At 43.7% G+C, this 26,772-nt stretch overlaps 1 protein-coding gene across 1 annotated transcript in view; it reads right to left on the bottom strand.

The window, feature by feature from the left end:
• Positions 1 to 10,711, bottom strand: part of tmem132e (transmembrane protein 132E) — a gene marked incomplete at both ends in the record, with an annotated part of 41,759 nt that extends 31,048 nt beyond the window's left edge. The window contains 2 exons of the mRNA XM_080852917.1: positions 9,018 to 9,945; positions 10,633 to 10,711. Coding sequence (XP_080709043.1) covers positions 9,018 to 9,945; positions 10,633 to 10,711 — 1,007 coding nt within the window. The remainder of the gene's footprint in view (positions 1 to 9,017; positions 9,946 to 10,632) is intronic.
• Positions 10,712 to 26,772: the final 16,061 nt, after the last annotated feature.

Here is a 26,772-nt window from a genome sequence, read left to right as displayed (position 1 = left end):
GAGGGAGCGAGAGAGAGAGAGAGAGAGAGAGAGAGAGAGAGAGAGAGAGAGAGAGAGAGAGAGAGAGAGTATGCATCACTCCTTTTCTTTTTCTGTTCTCTTTGTTGTTGTTGAATACCTTCTGCTGCTGTGCACTTTTCTCATCTCAGACCCACGTGAGTCTCTCCACACGGCTCAGCCCGCGACGGCTCTCTCTCTCTCTCTCTCGACACCACATGAGCTTGGGCCCGGAGGGACCTGTCCAGACGATAAGCAGCGAGCCCGAGGTGGCCCGAGTCTGCTGGAGCAGGGGCTGTCTCATCCTATCAGCTGGCTGCTCCACACCGAGTGTACGTCTGGGGGGGCGGCAGAGGAGCAGGAGGTGGAGGAGAGGATGAGGTGGGTGTCCGGGGTCAGGTGAGAAAACGGGGAGCCCACTCTCACAGGGACTGATAGGAAAGGACAGCCTCGGCTTCCAAATGGCCCGCGCAAAATGCTGGCAGCCCCGGTTTGTGCTTTACTCCTACTGAGAGGTTGTGGCATTGTACTGCTCTCACCCTCTCTGGAGGTTGCTGGTGGCAGCGTATGGACATAACCTAATAATGAAAAAAATGCCCTCGGATGTCAACAGTGCACTCGAAGCAGCACCTGAGCACACAATCCCTGAAGAGGGTGCAGGGGGTGAATTTTCAGGAACCATGTAAATTGAAACGAGCCTTCGCCTTCGTGGGGAATGTAGGTTAATATGGTGTATACGCTGACGCACCCTCCCACAAAAGCACAGCATGACTACCTTACCCAGAGACAATACTTCCACAGGACCAATGACACATTTTCACTCTTGGTTAGAAAGCAGCTGAGAGATGAACTGCAGTTTCCGCTTGAAGTCTCCTGCTCGTCTACTGCACTTTAATAATGCCCATAAAAAAAAGGAAAAAGGGGTCACGAATCACTCTGGGTGCAAAGAGGCGGCTGGACTAAGCTGCCATTACGGAGCAGCAGAGGGCAATGGAAATTGCCGGCACAAATCTGGCCCAGTTAGCTCCAAGGCACCAATAAGGACGTGTTCACATTTACCCCCCTCATTTAAAATCACCCCTCACGATATGGCCTCCTGCGGCTCCCGGGACATAAATGTTTCACACACGTTCGTGGCAGTCTGAACTGTTCCGAGTCTGCCGAGAGGTTGGCTGAATCGTCTCCGACAGAGAAGGGAAAATATTAGGAACAAAACCAAACCAAACCAAACAAAACAATGGGGGTAAAAAAAGAGAAGAGCGGAAAAACACTGAGGCCTTGTCAGCTGAGGCACTCGTCAAACCACTGCAGCTGCATCTCCTAACAGTCTTCCCTCATGAGCGCGGCTGAGGCGAGCCCGGGGAGGAGGAAAACTTTTCTTGCATAACCGCAGCTGGTATTCCGACAAGAGATCGCATGCGTGTAGATTTGATGAAAGCGCCGTCACATTCATGGAAAAGTTTGGGGCTTTATAGGACTCAGGGTTTGTCATAACATAATACCCAAGACTGTATTATTGTGCCACAACACTGTAAGTATAGTGTTGCTGTTCACTGTTAAACTGGTGTGGTTACAATTACAACACATGTTATAGTACCTGTGAGCCTGTGACGTCACACTATTCTATTAAGTCTATTTAGCGTTCTGCTTTCCTGTGCTAAGTGCAGAAGTTCAGAGGGATAACATGCTTAATTAAACGGCTCTTCAGAATGTTCCAAAAAGTTCTGTTGATTTGAATGGGCCACCCCAACGTTTGCAGGTCTGTTATTTCTTTATATTCACCGCGGCGAAAAATGAATGACCGCTGTCATTGGCAACGGGTCTTGTGCTTCTAATTAGCATCTTTCATATCATTCCGCAAGTAGTCCAGTCATTTAACATAACGGAAAGTCATTATAACTTAAAGTCAGAAAGTTATGGGTTGCTATGCAACACCTGAAACTTAAAGTTCTATTTGAGTGAAGAACAATCTTTCTTAGCGGAAATCACAAAACGGCAACAAAAGGTTTTTGGAGGAATTTCAGCAGGAACTGAGAAGTATATAATAAGTGCCTACCTTTGGACAAAAGTAGAGGATAAGAGGATAAGCTAGAGGCCATTTGTGTCTACCTTCTGCCAGAATTGTAAACGACAGCTTCAAGGATGCTCACAGCTAACAACTGGCATCGGCACTTATATTTTGACATAGCCATGTATGGAAATAAAACTTGTGACCTGTACTGGTAGAGATTTGAGTGGAGGCTGAGTGCAGACTAACTCTGTCAGTGATTTAATGGTGTCCAACTGTGTTTCAATGCGAAAAAGAAAATGGAATGTATGTGCCCCATACTGCCCATCGTGTAGACGGCTCATTCAACAAGCGTTCACATTACGGGCCTTTGGAGAGAGTCAGCCTTGTTCTCTGATGCTCCTTACATCGTTGTGTAACGGTGGAGAGCAAAAAAAGCTGAGCTTTGATGAGCAAGTGATGAAAAACGAAAGGGCGGCTCAGTCCAGGGCTGACTGTGGCGTGACTTTCTGTGTCTTGAGGCCAGGAGATAAAATGTACAAGTTGGGCTCCTTTAAAAGAATCATACCTCTGCAGAAACAGCCCCCCCCCCCCCCCGAAATACATTGATCAATCTTCCAAAGCGGCGAGGAGAATGATATCGCCGTAATGCGTCTTAGCAGGCCCTCCGCTGTAAAAAGTAATTAGGTTGAGCAGACAGAAGCACAACTGACAAGTCACTGGCTGAATGCCCTTTGGCTGCTCTCAAAAAAAGAAGAAAAAAAGTTTTCTTTAAAAAAGAAATACATATATATTTAAAAAGGGGGGAATTTTGCAGTGTTGAGTGAGCTGACAAGTGGCTGTGATGTTGAAGCGTGAGCTCCAGTCTCGTTGCTGCGGGGGTGTGTGGGGAGGGGGGGGGGGGGGGGGGGGTCGGTGGTAGCACGCAGGGCTTCAGTGGCAACACATCCAAAGAGATATGACCATTACACAGAGGAGGGGTTGGGGGATGGGGGCGGACTCCACTCGGAGTGTAAGGCACGCATCTGAGGCCTGCACGTGCTGACCGTCTAGTAGCCTGTGTGGGCCTTGGACTCACAAGACTCTGATTAATGTGAAGCTTCACACGCGCATGCATCTGTGAATTAAATTCCACTGGGTGCACATCTGCCATCGACATGAGTGTGTGTGTGCATGCATGAGCGTATGGGAGTGTGTGTGTGAGACCATGAGTGCAGGTGTGTGCGTGTGAGCCAAAGTGTGTGTGTGTGTGTGTGTGTGCGTAAGCGCATGAGTGTGTGTGTGTGTGTGTGCGTGCACTGGACGTGTATGCAGGGATAAACTGCAATGTCCTAAAGCTGGGCATACAGACTCAGTCCTCTGCTGGTGCAGCTGGGGATGAAGCTGCCTTATCGGCGGGCCCCAGGCGGGCACCCCTGCGGAGATTGTGTGTGTACCGGAGAAGTTGTGTGTGTGTTTGGGGGGTGTGTGTGTGTGTGTGTGTGTGTGTGTCTGTGTGTGTGTGTCTGTGTAAGGGGTGCGGGGTTGGCAGGGTAGTGCCCAACCGGTTCGTGTTTTCGAATTTTCCGTTGTTGTCAAGGTAATTACAGTAATGCGCAACAATGACTCTTTATGCCGGCCTTGTGCGCGCTCCAAAGTTCAGACTTTATCAGACTCAACTTAAAGCACCACAGTGCACTCACAAAACTGAAGCCGTAGACATGCACACATAACACACGCGCCAGAAGCGCCAGCCTTGAGGGTCACGGAATCACAATTAGTGTTATTCTTTTCATTCAACCCTCCACTCAGACTGCTCGTCAGCAGGCTGTCCGTCCTTCACCAGGGGTGTGTCACTGGAATACAGATGAATCGCTGGTCTATATAGCCACGGGGGCCTTGATGAATGCAACAAGGGAGGCATTCTGATGCGTTTAATGCAAGTACCACAAAATATTCTGATACACCACCAGACAATATGCAGGGGGGGCAATAACAATGTCCTGTAGGTAACAGAATGATGGGATGTGCTCCATGCTTTTGTTTCTCCTGCTAGATTGGGGTGAAAAATGCAATTTGTGCATTTATAATCATTATCTAAACTCCCTTCAGCCATCTGGAGTAGATATGAATAAACACATACACACAGACACACACACATACACGAGCATAAACACAAACACATATATGCACTGTCAAATCACACACACACACACACACACACACACACACACACACGGCTCCTCAAATTACGGATATTGCCTCAGTTTCTTCCATGCAATTCAATTTACCATTCATATGTGCTGGTGTATTTATGGAATTCATTTCTCTGCATGCCTCCTGAGTGTGCGGTGGAGACCCAGCCAATGGGCAATCCTCCCTGGCACAGATCTGCATGGCATACTCGACAAGACTGCAGCTTCGCCTCCTGACCAAGCTATTCTATGCTGTTGTTTACGTCAACAAACTGGTGTCAGGCAATGAAGCCTCGCTATGAACTACCATGTTGTTTGGCGACTGCCAGGAGTCCGTGTAAACAATTACAAAGATATTAAATTAAATGTAAATCAGTACAGACAAGACAAAAGGACTCCACTAATGGAGCTCGCCCGTGGCCATTCAACAGTGAGAAATTGACCCAAGGCTTCGACTACAATGAGCCTTAAGAGCTGATATCCATTACACTGACTAAATTTAGCTTCATGAAACATGCAATGAGATCACTCACATCACATCCAAAAGGAACAAGATGTCTGTCTTAAGAGGAAAAAGAGAAGAATGAATATGATTTGTAAATTGTGTTTTGCTGTAAATGTACATTTTGTATTTTAATAAGTCGTCTTAACATCTGCACACGTAACATTTCATAAGAGATGTTACATAGACACTTTTTGTCCTATGTATGTGTGTGTTTGCATATGAGAGGGCGAGAGACAGAGAAAGGGCAAAAGAGAGAGAGAGAGAGAGAGAGAGAGGAGAGAGAAGAGAGAAGAGAGAGACAGAGGACAGGACAGGAGAGACAGAGAGGAGAGGAGAGGAAAGTAGAGGGGAGAGAGAGAGGAGAGAGAGATAGAGACAGGAAAGAAGAGTGAAAGAGAGAGGAGAGGAGAGAAGAGAGAGAGGAGAGGAGAGAAGAGAGAAAGAGGAGAGAGTGAAGAGAGAGAGAGAGAGAGGAGAAGAAAGAGATAGGAGAGGAGAGAGATGTTATGTACAGGTACATTACTACAATCAAAGGTATCAGAGAAGGCACTCCTGCCCTGTGGCTGTGGCTGTACGGCTTTGATCCAGTATCAGGTAACAGAATTACATCATGAAGAGAATCCTTGCAAGACAGATGGGTGTGCATCCAAATAGTGATACTAATGATCACGGATCGGGCCCTAGTCTTAGGCACCTCCAACAGAACCTGTGGAGAGCCGGTGAAGATGTAATACAATAGGACAGAGATGGACACAGACTAAATTATACTGCAAGACTAATTTGGAGTAATGATATTCCCCTTGCAGGGAAGGATGTCTCGCCCTGTCTTTTATGAACAAATGGACCTGTTAACGTAACCATATTGTTCTGCCAATATTACAGTAACAAATGCAATTATATGGCTTTCTCAAGTGACAGCACTTTATCTTGGTAGTGGCTGTTCTTTAATATACCTTATCTAGAGTCTATTTGTCAGTATCCTCAGTGTCTTTAAGTGCATGTACACTGGCCAGTATTGTTACATTTAAGGGAAACAGTACTGCAAAGCAATTACAGTCTCATATTACGTTAAAAAAAGCTTAATTGTAACAAACTGCCTTAGATCACTGGGGTGTAAAAGAGAAATAAGAGCTATTATTTTGAAACTACCCATAAACGGGTGCGAATTCAAAACCTACAATTATAAAATACTGACAAGATTTTGCATCATTATTAAACTAGACAAACATTTTTCTTATGACCACAATTTTTTTCTTTTATGTCCCACCATAAACAGAGAAACCGCCAATAGGCACTTTGAAAATGAGTCATAAAAACAGCCTTAGGTTTGTGTTTAGGGTGAAGATCAGGTTAGCGCAAGAGTTAGTGGCCTGTTGAGAGGTACTCAGTCATCATGATCAGCTATGCTGAAAGTGAAGTATTTACTCCAGTTTATCAACTATCCATAACAGACCTAAACATTGGGAATGCACTTAAGCTAAGCAAGTTTGGGCCTGGCAGCGGCGGAATTAGAGACTTCCTGGAAAACTTCAGGTTGCTATAGGAAAAGCTGTGGCGTAGGGAGAATCCCAATGTGCCTGAGATTCCCAACCTAATGATGTGGTGAGCCTTCCGACACATAATAGCCTCTGTTGCTTAATCCAGGCAGATGCATCACATTGTTTGTGTTGTGATGAATACATTAAAGGGTGTAGCATTTCGATCTGGGAAAAATGTGAATCTATGCATAGTGCAAAAATGTGTCATATGTGCAACGCATTCATTCAGCTATACGTATATAAAATAAAAACATTTGAGGAATGGAGGAAAAAAAACATTTGAGTTAACTATAGTGTAATATAATTTTGTAATGGCCAAATAGAACCTATGAGAAACCAGAAGGTTCCATTACCCATCTCTTCCCTGCACAAGCACTACATGTTTAAGACCTCCAGAGCTGGCAGAGCTTCAAGACCCTGTTGCTGAAAGCTAAATGGCTCGTCTGGCAACTTTCTCCCTCATAAATAGCCCATTGGTGAGAGCGAGAGGAACACTTTGCAGGTGGCATGCTCAATGAAGCCCAACTGATACACAATGAAAGAGAGAAGGCAGCAGATAACTGTCCAATCGAAGCCACAGGCCCATCTGGAGACATGTAGTGGAAATCTGGAGCACGGCCTGCGTTGATGGGTGCGGCCGTGACGTGCACCGACATCTCGAGAGGGAGAGAGAGATAGAGAGGTAGAGGTAGAGAGTGACAGGATAGCTGCCTTGAATCACAACATCAAAGCCCACCAAGACGGAAGGGAGAGGGGCCCGGCCGGGGCGCGCAAAGGCACAGAACCATTAGGTGCCCAGAAATAGACCCCGTCGGCCGAAATCCACGTGTGTTCCTAGACATGGCAATCACCTCCAGGGCACAGAATGTGTGTCATGACTGCACCCTTCCCCTTTAACGAACCCTCCACTTCAGTCTAAAGAATCCCTTTCCTGCCCTCAGGACAAAAACAGAGACTTTTTATAGGGCTGTGTGCTGCATCTCCCTCTCTTAATTTACAAAGATGCCAGAAAAAGACATTTCTATGTCAAATGCACAAATGATGAGATCAAGGCATGAGGGTAATTCTGTTCTATTCCAAAGCCAACCGCAGTTTCTGAGGATTTGTGTTCATGTTCTGAATGACTGCAAACATTTCAATCAGAACAAATGTATGCAACATTCTGACGGGATATAATTTATGGTTCCAATTAAAGCTGAAGTAAAGGATGACAATGACAAGCTGAAACAAATGATAAATACTACAATACCACATTTCCATGGCAACGGAAATCTCGGCAACAAGAGGCACATTCTGCATACGTCCCGATATATGTAATACACCCACAAGCTCACTGTCATACAGACACAGACACACACAGACACACACACACAGACACACACACACACACACACTTCTGTTCATATGTTTCGTATAGCTCTTGCTCTGTTGTGAGTAGTTTTGTGAGTATTACCTCACAGAGTTATACGTGATGCCCTGCAAAAACGGATAAAAAAGACAAGCCCTCCAAAGGCAGTGAAATAGACAGAGAACGGGGATTGTGGGATGGAAAGGAGGAAGAGGACTTCTGGCAATGCTTAATTCATATTTAAAGACTTTCTTTATTACATCTTTAATAGACTTCTTGTGGGTAACCCTCAACCGTTGGCTGCTGGCAATGTGAATTCCCATTCCGTGAAGTCTGTCGAGTCGGAGATGCCTTTTTTTTACCCTTCTGTTCTGCTGGGAGTTTATTACTGTGCTTTTCCCCTCTGAGGAGTGAAGTCACAATATTGGACCCTACACCCAGATTGACTGAAGTATGAGGGCTTATAGAGAATGAAACCAATGCATTTTTCAAATGTGCTTCAGAAACAGGGCACGCCTTAAACTTACTGACCTTTAACCCCGGTGAAATGGTACCAGGGGAGTTCTGTTTCATCACCTACAGAATTTAGAGAGTTCTCTGCAGTATGACAACGTGTTTGGCCACTGATTTTTATGTCTACAAACGGCACCAGCAGTTGCTAATGCAGGTGTCCATGTTAACAAATGAGACTTTTAAAACATTGAATATGGATCAAATCGCATCAGCTAATGTTTATACTTTTGGCATTTTGGTGAGACCACACACACACAAACATAAAGATGCACACTAATATGCATGCAGACACATTTCTAAGATAATACTAATGAACTATCCCTGCCTGAATAAATCACAGTGGTGGCTTCTCCCCCTATGCTTAATGAGTTATCGAAGCCTAATTAATTCACGGTGAATTCCTAAATTGAAGTTTGAGAATTTCCATTACGTTTTGGGTGACTGTGTTTACCAAGCGTTGCGCTGACATGCCTGAAAACCCAGCTAATATCTACCCATCCCCCCTCCTCTACTCTCATCTGGGGAAAAGCTCATTTTCTTCTGGCTTTCAACGATTTAAATAATCATTTTCTTTCTCGGGAACTCTAACCCTCCCATTATGTTGACGACGAGGAATAAATTCGAAATACATAGGGTAAGTGAGTGAAGCCATGCTTCATATTCTCAAAGCTCTAATTCAACAAGAAATGGGTCAGCTCGTGAGGGATTTAATTTGAACAGATGTCAATTAATACCAATTACGGATTTACTCTGAGTGCCTAAATACCCCGTCCCTAGTTCTGAAGGTGGGTAATACAACAGAAACTCAAAAGATGTCACAAAATATGCGCCTGCATTGGTGCTAGGCATTCCAGTGTACTGTGAAGTGTCACTCAGAAATACAAAGAAGTTTGGTAATAGCATGACCATTATACTGTTTCAAATATACACTCACTTGAGAGAAAACTGCTCGACGGTTGAGTTGGGGACCAGGAAGAGGCTGATGGTCAGGGTCTCGCCTGGCTTGAGGGGCTTTTCTGGCAGACGAAGGAAGATGTTCCTGTCCAGCTGCTTGTCCACCACCAGCACCTCCTGGCTGGGCTGGTACAGGCTGATGCTTCCGATGCGGAGGAGGGGCTGCTGGGACGAGGCCTCCCCTCTGCCGCCTCCTCCCCGGCGTGGGATGCTCTCGCTACACTCCCCAGTGCCGTCCGAATCGTGTAAGGTGTAGTAGAGCTCCACCTGGAAGGACTCGCCGCTTTGCTCCAGGCTGTCCGCAGACGACCCTTTCCGACGCCCCAGGGGAGCGACGTTGGCATTAAACCAAGTGACGGGAAGCTCGAGCTGCGCTAAGCACTGGGCCAGGTTCCCTTGCAGCCGGCAGGATGTCTTGATCTCTCGGACATCCCTGAACGCATGAAGCCGCACACAGGGGAGACTGTCCTGCGCCTTGAAGTCATCCCAGTCTCGCCCCGCGATGTAGAAGAGCACCTGGACCACAGGGTTGCTGGCAAACACCCGGGACTGGACGATGAATGCCCGCACTTTCCAGTTGACCGTCAGCTTGCCAGGGATGTCCAGTGAGCTGGAAGGCTGCAGCAGCTCTTTAGACAGCACCTGGTCGTGTGCGAATGGCCCCAGGCTGATGTTGACCGCCGGCAGCTCCTTGGTTTGGAATACCACGAAACTCTCGGACCTCTGCAGTGGGTGGCCGCCCTGCCTGCCCGAGGATGAGGAGCCAGCCTCCTGCAAGAAGAAGGCCAGCTGGGCATTGGAGAGCTTGAAGTTGGCAGGGAGGTACACCTCTGGGGGATTTAGGCTGGCACTGGCAGAGGGCACACTGGGGAGGGCCTCTGAGCTGGTGGGGGACACTTTACCCGCAACTGTGCAGAGAAAGGAAAAGGGAAAGAGGAATGGAAAGAAATTATGAATTACTTGTTAAATTAATTATGCATAACCTTGCATAAATCAGAGGTTAAAATGTCCATACTAAATATTCACCTGAGGCTTGCATTACAAGAAGCATAATGTACTCTCCATATATACTACATGTACATATGTCCAGTACAATAATAATGTCGACATACACCATAGATAGAACTCATAAAGATCCTTATTGTTCAGCAGTTCATAATCAATTAAAATGTCAATTGCATGGCTGCTGTGTGTCCAATAACCTATTATGCACACAGACCACATTGATCTCTGTCTAACAAGTTCGGAAGATAAACTACCTGACACTGCATGCTAGATCGATAGGTCTGCATGTCCAACACCATGATCACTATTTCCCACCACTTGAAAGAGATGATTCCAAATTGACAAAATTGATCTGTACTTAAAACATTAAGACATATTGTGGAGTACCTCATAATACACCACCCAAAGGGAAATAAAAAAAAACAGCAATAGCTGACAAAGAGTTCTATGAAAAAAATCCAAACATAAATAAGTAAAAACTAAAATACAAGAACAAACAAAGAAAAAAAAGTACACTGTGCCCCTTTAACAGGCCATTAAGATTTTAGCAAGACGTCAATCATTGTTAGTAATATTAAAATATAACATACTTATTGAGATTATTAAATACGGAGTGAAAAGGTGCCATAGTCTGTCTCTCCAGTCCACCTCAGAGATAGGAAGTCCCATAGTCCCAAAATGTTTCACATTAATTCCCAAATGAATTAAACCTCCAGCGTATACAAAAGTGCATCCATTTGACTCAAAGATCACAATCCTTCAAATGAGCCTTGGTTTGCTTTGAAGGATTCAAAAGTTTACTCCAGTTCACTCAAAACTGGAGAAATGCATACCAAAATATCCTCTATTTTCCCAGCACATGTAAAATCTCTTAAAATCCAGAATTGGAGTTTCAAACCCCCAAAAGGTTCACTGTGGTACTGAAGTCCTTTGAAACATGTTTGTAATCTGTTTTCTGAGCACAACGGCTCTGGTCCCTGGGCTACGATCCCTGTCTCTCTTTGGTTTCCATTCAAACAGACTCCTCCTTGTAGAGCCTCCGTTTGTTGCTTCGGTCCTCCTCGGCTCCAGACAAAGCCTCAACACCGCCCCTGTCTCGCCACACCTAGCTCGCGAGGGCTATAATCACCATTTTACCTCCCAGTCTGTGCCCGAGAAACACGGGCCTCGCAGGACACAAACACCTCGGCACTAAGAAGTATCCCTCTCCATTTATCTTCTCCCACTGGACGTGTTGAGGCAGACTCAGCGTGAATATGGTGTGTGTGCTTGTCTGTGTGTGTGTGTGTGTGTGTGTGTGTGTGAGCGAGAGGTGGAATGGGGGAGGGATGTATTACTTGAGTGCCTTCAGGCAAAGAGAGCGGGAGAGAGGGGGATTAGAGAAAGATCATTGACGAATTAGCTTCCCTCTCCTCCTTCCTCTTCCAGGGGCCCCTGAGAAATACATCTGAATGAGGGTGGAGGTGGGGAAGGAAGGTGTTTTTTCCCCCCCTTCACGATCTCCCCAGTCACCCTGCTTACAGGGAATTCTACAGGAAAAAAAGGGAAGCCTTCAGATGTGCCTCCAAACAACAACACTCGGGGAGCGCAGCACAATGAACGACAGAGCCCATTATGCTCCATAATGAATCAAACTAATACTCCAATGTATTGTCCTCTATATAAATAAAAACAACAATAATGATCTTCGCATTTCAATTCTTGGCAAAACCCCTTCACTTGGCTTGCCGGAGACTCTTACGAATCTCATCCCCTCGTGGCTGAATCTGATGCGGGAGGCTCTGAATCCTTGCTCGGGACATTTTTGGCTGTATGAGGACGAGTGTGGAAGCAGAGAGAAACAGCAGACCCGTTGGAGTGGCAACTCACCTTTGGGTGTCTCTCAGTGCTGTTACAGTACAGACACACAAGCAGGCTGAGCATTCCCTTCACTATTTGACATGCCCGGCCTACCGGAGATAATGTACACACTCAATTGCCTGTGCATAACCTCCCATATGCCTGCCTCTGGGCGATCCTTATGAAACAGAGGCCTGATTTAACACCCCACCCCTACGTATTGTTCAGCTGCAAAGGTGGGGGTGCAAATGGGATTGCATTACGACACGAAACCTTAGCCTTCGTTCAGCTTCCTATTAGACCTCTGGGTGAAATGGAGTGTCTGTTCTGCACTCAGATACATGAGACACATCTGTTGGGGGTTTGAATGGGACTCTGGCAGCTCCTGAGGGCTTTTTCCATCTATTAGCCGTATGGCCTTATGTCACATAATGAAAACATCTCCTTTCTGACATGTCGAGGTTGTGCCATTTCATTTTGGCGGTGGGTTACACAAAAGCCTCACGCCAAAAAGTTCACTTGGTTTCAAAAGTTTGTTGTAGGATTGTGCCAGGATTTTGGTTCATTTAGATTATTTATAAAAAGACAAATCAGGCTAATTGCAATGTTTACGTGTAAACTACTTGGTTCCTCCCCTGTTTCAATTTGCTACTCATTTCACACTGCGAAGAAAGAAAACTAGCCAACATGATAGAGATTATTAAAAACATAATTATTTCAACATGGACTAATACAATGGAATTATCTGAAATAACATACTTCGATAGGTTGAAAAAATATGGTATATTTATAGAATCTGAAAATAAATTTACAGACCTCTCAAGTGTTACAATTAATGCATGAAACCACTGTTATTATCATTAATATAATAGCCAAAGACCAAAAGCTATAGTTTCATAATGATCTCATCCTATAACTTCATGTCATGGGGAGATTCAAGCCTATCTGTGAAATTAGACAGATTAACAGAAGAGAACAAACCTTTTGCCCACACTATGCTAACGAGTATCTGAGGTGCTCTGACTCAGACTCCTCTGAATAAGTTGGATTTGGGTTTAGCATGACAAACAACAGTTGCAAATGAGGTGATTAGCATGAGAAACAAGCCTTGGCTAGCGAGAGCCCAGAAGAACGTCAGGGCCCTGCACCTTTCCTGCCAGTTAGGGGAAATAAAAAACCTTACAATGCGAGTCTGAATCAAGGACTGTAGCATGACAATGGAAACACTGGCAACGTCTCCAGAGGCCTGCAAAGTGATCTGTCGAGATACAGTGAATGAGCTACTCCTTCACATCCTTCACATAGCCTGCAGCACTTATTCATCCGAGTAGACTGAAAAGGGGGAAGCTGCTTTTAAGCAATGGGATAATGGAATATTTGTCACCAGGCTTGTGTACTATGTTGGGTTGAGTAGAGTTTGTAGAGTGTGCTCCAACAATCTCGGTGCTGGCTTATCACCATGGTCCCCGGTTGTTTATCCATTCCACTCCTTTATACCCCTCCTTTCGGCTACTAGCCTCTTGTCATCAACAACAGCCCTTCAGATTCCCTTTCATGCAAATGGCTCCTCTCATGCCGCCGCTATGAGTATGAGTAACGGGCTGCAGAGACACAGTATGCAGGAGTTGAAAACCAGATATATTTCACTACTAAAGGGAAACCTACCCCAACGGATAAAATGGGAAGAATGATAGAATTGCAGCTTAACAGGAACTGCATATGCAAGTAAAAAAAAAAAAAGGACTTTCACATTCTAATAAGGCTAATGAATACATCAAGAACTTCATTATAATATATGGACCATAGTGAGTGAAAATGCACACTGGGAGGTAAATTCAAAGGTTCAGAAATATACATATTGATTAATAAAAGGGAATGAAGGGCTTCTCAGCGGAAGGAAATGAGCCTACAGTGTTATATCAAATGTACTGTAGTATGAACAGCACACTTGTTTTGCTCACTTCAATGCCTGTAATTAACTGTGAGAGTGACACCTTTAGTCCCGACATATTGTTTCGATTTTGCACCTCTTAAAGCAGCATTATGGAGTTTTGGTCTAAAACTAGCAAGCTAAATAAAAGGTATGTAAAACCTGTACAAACACCACCAAACAGCCCAGTTGGCATTGATTGTAGCCTGCCAACAAGCCAAATGGAGCCTTTTGGCAATTTTGTTGCCAAAAAGTTGGCATGGTGTTCTGTCCCGTACCGTAGAACTACATAGCGCACCGCCTGCACGGCTACTGAGAAAGGCAGGTATACTCAGCTTCACATGATATACCCTCACATGATATACCATTTAAATGATTTTAAAGATATCAAAAGCAGTTGCTTATACAAACATACCTCAAAAGGTGGCAAATTGTTGCATAGTGTTGCTGGAAAGGGTACATGGCTAAGAATATCAGCCTTGTCCACACTTATTTCTCCAGTAAAATGATTCATGTACTGCGCAAGCACTGACTATGCATTAGCTGTCTGTGGTGAAGCCTGCTCCGTAAGAATGAGGCCCCTCTTTTGGCAATCGTCACGCAAAATTAAGGGCTGAAATCAGCAGGGTAGAAGGTTGCAGCTACTCAGGGTCCCTGATGGGGGTGTCAGCAATATTCTGACAATAATGTGACACTGGGCCAACATTCCTCTTTGAAGAAGTAATGCAATCTAACGCATTAGCCTACCATTTCAAATGTGATCACATTACGGTTACAGTTTAGATCAAACTCAACATTTCACAGAGTGGCTTATTTTCATTTATAAAATCCGTTTCTCCCATACCCCCATTTGTTTATGACAAACTGCTTACAAAGGTTAATCGGTCAATACACCTACTAACAAAGGTATAAGTACATTGACTTTTGCATAGAAAAACAAAACAAAATAAAACCCCATGAAATACAGGGTTAGCTAGGGAATTACACACTAACTGGAAAGGTGCACTATACAGTGTGACATTTCTAATTTAAGTTTTGGGTGTCTGTCTCCCTTTACTACAGCTTGACTGTTGTGACTGGGGTGCAATACTAGCAGACTAGTATCTTGCTTTGAGAGTCCTGAATAAGGAACATTCATTTGTCAAGTTATTTTCTCAGACACCCAATGCTCTTTTATGTTCACTTTTGAGCAAAAAACATAAAAAACACAAAAATAGTCAAAACCAAGTAACATACGCAGATTTGGAAAATCAGACATAACAAAGTTTATGTGAAGGTCAAATGAACACACACTATTTCATGGTACCTTAAAATTGGTAATAAGTTATTACGCCAGGAGCAAAATAATGACGACATGCAATTGTAGTTTGTAAATAAATATAGCGAGTACATTTGTACACTTTTCACCTGATATGTACAATGTGTTTCTTTTGACAGAAAAAACAGAGTAAGGTATAGTTAACTTTTATGACGGCAGTGGCTCTGCAGGATCAAAGTGATGGCTACATAATTGGAGAGTGCTAGCAGACACACTTCAGTCTGAGCCGCCTCAAAGAAAATTTGCCATCTTGGGAGGGTTCCTTTATACAGCTGACCCTCTTGAACGTAGCACTGTTATTTTGGGTGTAAAAGGCACAAAGGCACACGCATTACATGGCAAAAGCAATATTCAAGTAAAAGCAGTGTTTTGCCCAAATGATTTCTGATAAGCAGTGCTGGGGAGGGTGATACAAATAGTGTATCATCCCTATGTTGCCACGCAGACATCTAGTATCATGGAGATACATCAGAAAAGAGAGCATATGATACGCTCTGGAAATGCAAAACAGACGCCAGAACCAAAGGATAGATAAAGCTGACTTTACACTAAAAATATACGAATGTTCATTCGCATGTTTAAAGTGACACGTGACGGAAGATGTACTGGCAACCACACCGAACCCTTCATTGCTCCACTTAAGAAGAACATGAGAATAATTTGACGTAGGATCACTGTTTGTCACACATATTGCTTTGCTTTATACTTTGTATAAAATCTTTGAATATTTGAGACAGAGAAAATCAGGGAGAGGGGGAGAGAGAGAGGGAGGGGGAGAGAGCAAGAGCAAGAGAGAGAGAAAGAGAGAGGAAAAAACAGACCCTCACACACAAAGCAGGATTGATTTCACTTTGAAGATGTATTAATGACCATGGGAAAATAAAGCAATATGGATAGACTCCACCCCTTGGGAACTGTAATGAGTCCATTGACTGAAAAGGTGTCCGCTTCGTTTGATAAACGATTACAAGTAGAACCTATTGCTTTCACCTTCATAAGGTACACAATCAGTGGAATCTCCAATATACAGACTCTGGAGACTAATTGTGACCTCCATCTACCTCAAGCTCACTTTCACGATTTTACTTTCTTTCTTTCTTTCAATTCAAGCAGTGCAGTCTCTGGAAACATACCATGCAAATATCCACTGTGTATAAAAAACATGCAAGTAATGTGAGGAATGTTCACACAGTATATCACTATGTCATGTACATTGTTAGAGCGGGAGATTGTGGCATGAAGAAAAAAGGTATCTTTGTCTTGCATGACTTGGGCCTCACACACTGCTTTTATTTCATCAGTTCCCATGGTGATGAGCCCCTAAAACTCTCCGCCAAATCACCATAACAACCAGCTCAAAAGAAGTACCAGCACACTACTTGCCAGAGAAGTTGAGCTGAGAGAAAAGACAGTTTTCCCTATTCTTGCTCTGAGGGCACAGGTCTATGACTACCACCTGGGTCTACCAGGCTGCAAAAGTGTTTCAAAGTTTTGGATCACGCAAAATAATTTGGTATTTATTTCAGATGTTGCCTATAAAGACACGTGTGGTTGGTAGAGGTGCACCGTTACCCACTTCTGACAATTCAAGGGAACTTGAAAACATTGTTGGCAACATTCAGTCAGTTAGTGTTTATCACCAAAATACTGCCTACAGCCTACTTTTGAAAACTGAGGAGAATAGCACTTTCTGCACATTCACGTTGACGTCACCATGGAAATGTCCAAATACATTTACACTACATTATCCTTTTTGCTGGCAGGAGGAAATCTGACTAAGATATGCAGATGTCAAGGGAATTCTTGTTACCATGTAGCCATGTAACCATGAACAACTTCCTGACATGTCTTTTGAACATCTGCTGTGGCTCTGATCAAAGACACACCCAAAAAAAATCAAGTAAGACTTATCGGGTGATTGCAGTCAATCTGAAACGGATATCAATGAAGCTTCTGTTATCATGTTTAATTGGGGATCTGTTTTTTGGGGATGATCTAACAACAAGCTGAGGCAACACTGTACAAGAGGGCACAAAGAGACACTCTGGTGACATACCTCCCATACAGTACCCAAATCACCAAAACAACATTTGTAGACTTCCCTAAAGAAAGACATGGGATCTCTGATGTCATCCTGTATAATGAACCAAATGGCAACACCTTCTCAGCATCTCTTATCAGCTCAATTGTAAAAATGTACTTGCATAAACAGCCCTATCTTCCATTATCCACTAAGATTTAAACTGGAATAAGACTGGAAAGAGATTCTTAACGCTTCTGTGTACATGTGCTCCTGATGAGGTTATGTGACTAATATTTAGCTTAATGTGTAAGGCTGAAAAAACAGGATTAATTAGCAGCCATTAAGGCACATCAAACTGACAAATAATTGTTACACCTGTCTTCCCCTTTAATTGGAGGTCCATGTATAGTGCAATCAAACCAAGTAAACAAATAATAAAGCAATAATCAAGCCACTGTTCTGATGTAGTCTTTGTACCAATTAAAGGTACGGCCAGTGCCTAGTTTCAGAACCACTTACTTCCATGAAAATTGCTGACTATACCGTCAAGGCAACATAACTTTGTGCAACTACTAGAGAAAGAAAATAATCAGTCAGATTCTTTTCCAAGAATCACTTTTCCAAGAACCCTGTAACCTATGGGATAAATAAAGCAAGACAATGTTGCTCTTAAGTACTGAAATCATCCAGGCCAGTGGGAAAAGCCTGTAGTCTAATCCGACTAAACACTCAACGGCATCCTTTTAAGACATTGTTGCATATTGTCATGGTTACCACGTCCTTTGCCTATGTAGGAAAGGTATGGCTATATTTGCAGGTCAAGCTTTGCTACCACCACGCCCTGAGCTTATTTCTTTGTTCAGACAGGCCACCCCCTTGATTCAACCCTGGTTTGTCAAATATAGAATTGTGAAACTGCCCCACACATCTACGAATAATTTGAATCAAAGTATCCACTGTGCAGTTGACACCATATTTGATAAGTGTATTCCCAAACACAACATTAAACTGAGAGGGGAGCCTTTCCCAAAGGATAAGATGATGCCACCTACTTCTTTTGATTTTTATTGTGAACAATTTCAAAAAAAGAAAATGTGCCCATTTTTTTACTGTTGTGTTCTATCTAGCTTAAAAAAAAAGCACATACATAAAAACATATTTCCCAGCTGCTATGTTGCCGTTTCATGATTTTCTAAAGCCATAACCTGTATGCATAAAATGGAGAATCTGAAACTTTCCTTTTAACATTAGACATGTAATGAGTGCTACAGCATATAACCTCTCTTTTATCTTTTATATCTTGAAGTGAGAAATGCCTGTTTTTGGCATAACTAGGTAAACATGAACTCCATTTAATTCCATACTGCAGTTGGAATTGAAACTTAAGTGAGCATAATAATTGTCTGATTCGAAAGCAGAAAGAGTTATCTATTTTCTATTTCAGGCTTTTTGACAACACGTTTCACATACGAACCCAAACTCAAATATTCAACGACACCTGACCAAGCATGGTGTGACCATAGTCACGAACATGGACTTTAATGAGATTGGCAGCCTCTGATCCTTAGGTGATGTTAAATCCTTTGAAAGGTGTTTCTGTAAGTGAATTAGCACCTGTCATCTTTGAACGAGAGGGAAGCAGTGATACCGCAGAGGCAAGAACACAGTGCGAGACCGAGCCACAGGTGATATGGAAACCTTCCCTTCGTGTAGGGAAGCGGAGCTCAGGCTGTGCGGCTTCCTGGCTTCTCCGTCTCCCCAGGACATAATCGGTCATGCTCCTTTTTCTATTTCAGAGCACCATGTGAGCAAAAACAGTGTTCCTGCCCTAAACCAACACATAAAAAAGGGACATTTCGGAGCCTGTGAAGCCCTTCTCAGTGGGGGCCAGAACCAGCCATCCGTTACCTGTTGCCTTCCCTCGGCAGAGACCCATCTCATATCACCCTGGCCTCCCTCGGCAGAGAACCATCTCATATCGCTCTGGCCTCCCTCAGCAGAGACCCATCTCATATCGCTCTGGCCTCCCTCAGCAGAGACCCATCTCATATCGCTCTGGCCTCCCTCAGCAGAGACCCATCTCATATCGCTCTGGCCTCCCTCAGCAGTAGGGGTGTGTTCAAAATATCGATACGGGGATACATCGTCGCGGGCCTCTTTACGATGCGTGTATCGATACGGAGGCGTCAGTATCGATACTTCACGTGCAACAAAAAAAAAAAAAAAAATAATAATTTTTTTTTTTTTTTTTTTTTTTGTCTGTTTCTTTGTACAGCGTCTACTTGGTTCATGTGCCTGCCTGCATACTTTGCCCATCATCCAGTTGATGGTATAATTTGAAAGCAGAGTTTCTGTAGAATCCACATGAGGTGACAAATATGTTATGATGTACTGTCAAGGAGTTACAGGCAATTTTTTTTTGTTATAAGCCTAAAATATCGGGATACGTATCGTATACGTAGGTATCGCATGTATCGCGATACATATCGTATCGCGACCCCTGTATCGGGATGCGTATCGTATCGCGAGGTGGTTGGCGATACCCACCCCTACTCAGCAGAGACCCATCTCATATCGCTCTGGCCTCCCTCAGCAGAGACCCATCTTATATCGCTCTGGCCTCCCTCAGCAGAGACCCATCTCATATCGCTCTGGCCTCCCTCAGCAGAGACCCATCTCATATCGCTCTGGCCTCCCTCAGCAGAGACCCATCTCATATCTCTCTGGCCTCCCTCAGCAGAGAACCATCTTATATCGCTCTGGGCTTCCCTTTGAGATTATCTTACTTTGGGCTGCCTGTCTGTTTACACGGCAAGACGTCATGCAGTAGTGCAAATGCACGCAGATGAAACTGTATGAGGTTACTGTTGATGGCAGCTTTTCATTGCAAATGTATGCTACCAACTTTGCCTGTTACACAGCTATGCAATTCAAATGAATATCCAAACCAGTCTCTGTCAGACAATTGTTGGTCTCACAAAATCTACAAGCGAATGGGTAATACTTTCACCTGAAGGTATCTAACCCACGTGTGGGCTTTGTTTCAAAAGCAAAACATTGGATAAAGAACATTAATGTGTTAACCTGACTCCCCTGTGCTTTCAGGTTAGCGGTTCAGCTTCAAATGGACTGGATAAGAGGGAGCTATTCAAAGTCAATGGTCGGGGAAGATTTCTTGATCTATCTTTATGGCGGCAGTAGATAAAAGGAAACAAGAGGGGGGGGATTAAATATTCAAGAAACTCTTACAAGCCAAGCAAATGTTTTATTGATTGGCAAATGGGAACAATAGAGGCCAGAGCTTCAACTTTTTAAGAGCCCCAGTCAGCGAGGGGAACTTTTACGTGCTGGACATATGAGTGCCATGAAGATCACTCAAGCCATTTCCTCTCTTCTCAACAAAGCCTCAGGTTAACTCTGTACTCCTGGGGCTAATAGAGTGCATGAGCAACCCCACTTACATGCATGTCTAGGTCAGCGTTCACTTACAATGGACCATCAGGGGAGATATTATAGCGGAGGAGATATTTGAGGGGAAAAAAATGGAGAGAGTTAAAAACCGGAGGTAAAAGCTGAGACAGCACACTTTGTTTCTGACTCAAGAAGTCGGTGAACTGGGAATACCTGATGTTGAGGATCTCACTGACATGAGCGTTTTACAAAATGGGTGTTTTATGCTATGCTGAGCTTTGATCTTTAATGGCCCACAGAAGGGAAGGAGCCGGAACTCATATTTTTTTTTAGTCCATTACGCTTTGATAAGCCCATAGGAGCACCTACAGCTGAGACAAAAGCAACAACAGGCTGCGAGCGCTACAGGCAGGATTTTAAAACAAAGGCCAGGAACGGTGAATCAGGCCGTGTCCGTGGCAAACTGAGCAACCCATCCTGTGCTGGGTGTTTTGACAAAGTGGGCTTCACAGTGTTATATCCAACCGTAACCGGGAATTTGACACAGGCTTAGGTAATGACTATGCATGGCTGTTTACATGGTAATTTACCAAACTGAACAACACTGCACGTCTGACTGCGCTGATCAGTTTATGTTTGTCTGAAATGTCACAGCAGTGAGGTCATTACATCAAAGCACATGCCCAAGCACTACTGCTGGGACTGGAGAGAAATACAATGCAGAAGCTGCTTTATGAACTCAGCAGGCATGAGCTAAGCATGTGCATGTTTAACTCAAAAAGCAACTAGTTTACTCAGACACTGCTGGGTTGCCAGAGCTGTCTTCCATCGTGCAGCTCCGTGTTCCAACCTCGCTCAGAGATAGTCTCATTGAGGAGAGCCAGGCGCTAGATAAACAGTGCTTGCAGTTTTGTCACAAGGATTTCCCAGCTTGTTGTGAGGCAGTCTATCACATCTCCTTCCCTGTCATGGTGAAGAGGTGTGAATGGGAGATTAACGGTGCGAGCTGTGACAGCTTTACCTTGGCTCTGCCCTTTCAGAAAGCTTAGAAGAAAGGAGGGCTAAAACCTTGGGAAACACGTCAACTGTCAACTGCCACAAATCCCCTCGAGTGAGTGACTCCGAGGAGTGCGATGCTACAGCCCGAACAAAGAACGCCGCAAGGAAGTCCAGGGAACACAACGTGCTATCTTGAAGCAGAGACAAATCTAGTATCTTTACTAGCGAGGCTTTTTATTGACAGCATGAACACTTTACTCACCCATTTAGTCCTATCTAATAGGGCTTTCAGACGAAAGGCCTCAAGGCCTCTTCTGGAATCATTTCCAAATACAGTAGTGGCCCTGTATCTGCAGGGGATATGTTCCAAGACATATAGCCAAAAACTGTGGATAGTAGTGCACACCATATATAACTTATTTTTTTGTGTACATACATATCTATGACAAAGTTGAATCGATTAATTATACACAACAAGACATAAACAGCAATACAAATAAAATAAAACAATTCTCACAATCTCTAATGAACGGGATTCTGAGGTTTTTGCTCATCCTGCGACGGGCGATGGGCAGATGAAAAATCTCTTGTACCCATTTTTACCTTTTCCTTTCCTTGCTTCCTTCCATCCATTACATCCAAGCCCCTCACCTGATAAAAATGTGAGGGAAATGAGGATGGAATGCGACGAGGAACGAGGAATCAAGCACAGACATAGATGAGAAATGAGATGTGCTTTAAGGAATGAGTCATGTATTATGCACGACAGTGCGGAAATGCCACTCAGAGTGGCGCAGAATTTAAAACGTATGAACCGTTTAGTTAAGGAATTCTCCACTTCAACTGCTGATAACTGAAACCATGGTTACCAAACATGCATGACTTGCAGATGCATGGTTTGTCAACAATAACGAATAGCTTTAGCAGTACACGTCGCAGTACTATGTCACTGTGAAAGGACAGAATTCCTCCACTGCCTGTCTGCCTCAGACATCTGAATCAAACTGACAGGGAAGTTTTCCTGTCACAACCCAGTGACTTCAATTAATATTAACATGGTGGATGACTGGTGTGCTCATGATTTACCAGGCAGAACAAGCTGATATACATCTGTTTGTGCCAGATCCACTCTCCTCCACATGACAGACTGTCGGCATAAAGGTCCTAACATTTCAAGCCTCCTGCAACAGCCTGGAACAAAAGGAGGGCTGCTTGTTGCAATTACAGTTAAGTTCCACTGATGAGGTCCCAAGATGCAGGAAGGTGGCTTAATTATTCATGTGAACCTGCATCAAAAGGACTCAGGAAAGTTTTTTTTTTGGTACTCCGAAAGGGTTGGGGTACCTGCACATCCTGACTCTTCAGCAGTTGCGTTTGAAGAACATTTGAAATGCATGTGTAGCTTTTTTTTCTGTTCTTTTTTTCCTTCTCCGTGAGCAGTGCCTAACTGGAGAAGGCACCTGAAAGATGCGTAGTAGCGATGACTGGGACCACATTTCATGGTGCTGTATTTCTTGATCGACTCTCTTTGAAGAAGCTTGGCAGTGTGAAATTACAAACAGTAGCCTACTGTGTTTGATAAGCATGGCGTAGAACTGCATGACTGTCACTACATTTTTTCGAATGCTAGATTGAATTGTTTTAAACACACAAGACAATGTGTTACTGCTTACGGAAACTTGACAGGGCATCACGGCATGTACAAATAAAATGATAATCTGAGGACTCCACTCCACGGGCTGTATCTGATGGAGACTTTGCAAAAAAACGAAGCGAATTTATCCATAACGTGGTTATGAGCAAGCTATACTGCCATGAATTAGAATGAGGCACATAGAGGATTACATGCAATGAAAATCTCCATATCTCCAGACATTAGTGCACATCCGTTTGCTTTCCACCAACAGTGGAAGTACCACAATAATTTCCATGCAGCCAGATACAGAAAAGCTCTATAAAATGGTGTGGTCCTGAGATATGGGGAAGAGGCGCAAAAGCAGCCTACAGGAAACAGCGTATAATGGCCAATAAAGTTATTCATTTCTAAATGTAGATCGAAAACCAAGGTGATCATACAGTATATCCAGTGAATGACTAAGAGTCCTAATGATTTTTCCAAGTGGACTAGCAACCCCCCATTCAGGAACTGCTGTAATCTCTCCCAGAGATGGTGAACACTGACAAGGAGTGTTCAAGAGGTGAGGAAATCAAGCTTTTGCTGTCGGAGCATTCTGACACAAGAACTCACACAGTTTGCAGGCCCAAATGCAGGCAACTTTGCACAAAATGTGTCCAGATGCAGCTATCTACCATAGCCTTGAAATGCACCTCAGTAGACGTATTTCCGCACCATGGTCTCACTGCTGTGCTGGGTCCTGCCCACATAAAACCCCCTACGGAAAGCCATTACTGGTGAAGTACAGCATCTGAACTCAAGGTAATGTTATCAGAGGAGCCTTGCATCTGATGAAATCGCATCTTGCAGAATATTCTCTGACACACTCAGACACCAAAATAAAAAAGATATAAATATAAAAGTGGAAGAGTTATAACTCTCCCACACAAAGATACTGCTTGTTTAAACAAATGAACAATATCCAAAGACACAGATACTAACTTCAGCTCAAACAAATCAAATTTAATACTCCAGGTGCTTGTCTTAGTAACATGTGGCGGGATCGTTTGCTCCCACAGGATGAGCAGCACTGGTAATGGTTAGTAAGTCTATGTTTCAGTATCAAAAATGAATATGCACTAGTAATCATGACAGCTGTGAACTATTATGAGGATGAGTCATCCATCTGGGATGGATAGAAGGGTGGATTAGTGTGGTGGGCATGAGGAAGCCACAATGAATGAGTGACTGAGAGAAGCTGATAAAATGAATTAAGCACGACTCAGACGCAGGTGTGTTTCATGGAGAACAGCACGAAACCTTCAGAGAGGAAGCATGGCCCTTTCTGAGTCACACACCCACATAAAAAGACACAAAGAAACAGGTGCGGGCACAGACAATCGCAGACACACACACACACACACACACACACACACACACACACACAACACACAGAGGCTCACAGTAGGTGTCATTGGCGGGGTAGTTCTAATGAAGTCCGCTCGACTTTGACTTCGCTTTGACTTTGCTATGCTGAGCTGAGCTTTCGCATGGCGCTCCACTCATTAAGAGTTACTGACAGCTGTATCACTGTTCCTCTGACTGTGGCAGGTCTAGCACATGCTCTAAGCCACAGCGATCTGGGCTAATTAATCTGCTCTGTTGCGTCTAAATCCCTTCAGCCATCCTCTTGGCACCTTCACACTAGGGCTTTAAGGCCTGTCATCGCTGCTCTCGTCTCCCGTTGAAACAGAAGACCGATGAGAAGACGATTCCAGGCATACCTGAGTCAAATATGTACAGCAGTGAAAGATCTTGAGCGCGATACGTCGGTTTATTGTTTAATGAAGCCTGAACAGCAGAGGTGGGGTGGGGGGTGTACTTGCCAGCTTCCTGATCCATTACCGTTGACATACATGTATTGAGAGATAGTTTTTTTCTTGTTACGGATCTTGTTTTCTTCCCCTTAAGCACTGACTGCACCAACACCTCTCTTACTTATATTGAAACATCTGGCAAAGAGTAATACAGGGATGATGATTTTGAATGTTTTCAAGAGATTATAAAAATTACTGACCCTCTGGTTTCTGAATGCAACATCTGCTCAGTTGGTGAAGTCATTAAAGGCATTAGTGCTATATAGCTCGACTCCAAATATGACCTAGGGCAATGTATGTTTTAATTCATTATTTGCACTACTTGGTCTCTCGGGCAGACATTTTGTCCAGAAAACTGATTTGAGACACAGAAATAGCTTACGGATCTATGCAAAATGCTATTCAACACGTACGGCATCCTGCACTGATATTATTTGGTCCACTGATATTATTTGGTCCTCAACAGACAACCTAGAATTGTATTGGATTAAACCCTTGAACTACATTAACCTCAGCAGCTGTTCCCAAGTAATTTAGGAGGACTTGACCTATTTTTTTTTTCTTTTTTAGTAATCCGCCTTAATTCTGAATTGAGGAATAACGAGAAAACAGAGTCTAATTTTAAAATGCTAGGGGGTGCCTTAGTACAGTTTTTAAGGCATCTGACTAGTTGCTGCATGGGGCTGCAGGGTTAGCATGAAAGAGCAGACTGCCAGCAGTCCATATTTAAACTTGGGCATTTTCTCTGAGCTTCAGCATGAAATATGATAAAAGTGATAAAAATGATAAAAACAACCCTATAACCTTTAACCGTTATCCTAGTGTCTGGGATGCATATAAATACAACCCTTTTGGCTGTAAAGGAAAGTCTGAGATCCAACATCCAGTGCTTGAAATGGAAATGGAATCTTTCTTTTTCAGGCCTTCTTTTACCCCCCTTTGTTTCCCTTCCTATAGCTTGGGGCCCATACATTTGGTAGGAAGCGCTTGCAAAGGCGCTAAATAAATAAAATAAACTCAAATTGGGTATGTTTTCAGGGATGTGCTGTTGTTCAAGCCTGGCTGGAGCTGGAGATGCATTTTTGATTACTCCAGAGCTAATAAAAGCAACTGTGCGGGATGGGTCTCAGAGGAATGGCCCTTCAGCACCGAACACAGCACACAAAAAAAAGGAAAGACAAAAAAAAAAAGGAAGATGAAACACTGCCATCTGTGATTCCAATTCAAAGGCATTTAATGCAAAATTGATGGACCCGTGGATCAGAATGTAAGTACATTGTCAGTTTAATGAATTACAAGTGCATGGATGTCTCAGGATAGGTGCTCTGGTAGATTGTAGAGACTTTTATTTTTTTTTGATTATACTGCCTGTGCCTGTGCCTGTGCCCGTGCCCGTCATACCTAAACAGCTGTTTTGGCGGAAAAGCTGAAGGTCAGTTTGTAGGGACGGATTACTTTTGATAGCCTTTTAGACTATAGTCACCCATTGAAATGTCCACCATTGTGTTCTTAACTCTGTCTGCTCCCAGCAGTAGGAGGAGCATGAGTGAAGAGATATGTTATAAACGGATGTAATAAGGCTGTCATTGTAGTAATTACAAAGCAGATATTTCATTACACCCTTAGCTAAACAAAGTCATTCAGGTTGGCATTCTTGTTTGACAGCGTTGCAATTTAGTTTGGCATGTGGCCATTAACCAAAAAAAACAAAACAACCA

Source organism: Sprattus sprattus (assembly GCF_963457725.1).
Source record: "Sprattus sprattus genome assembly, chromosome: 1".
Lineage (NCBI taxonomy): Eukaryota > Metazoa > Chordata > Actinopteri > Clupeiformes > Clupeidae > Sprattus > Sprattus sprattus.
Note: the sequence above shows the minus strand (reverse complement) of the source record. Positions and strands in the feature narration are given on the sequence as shown.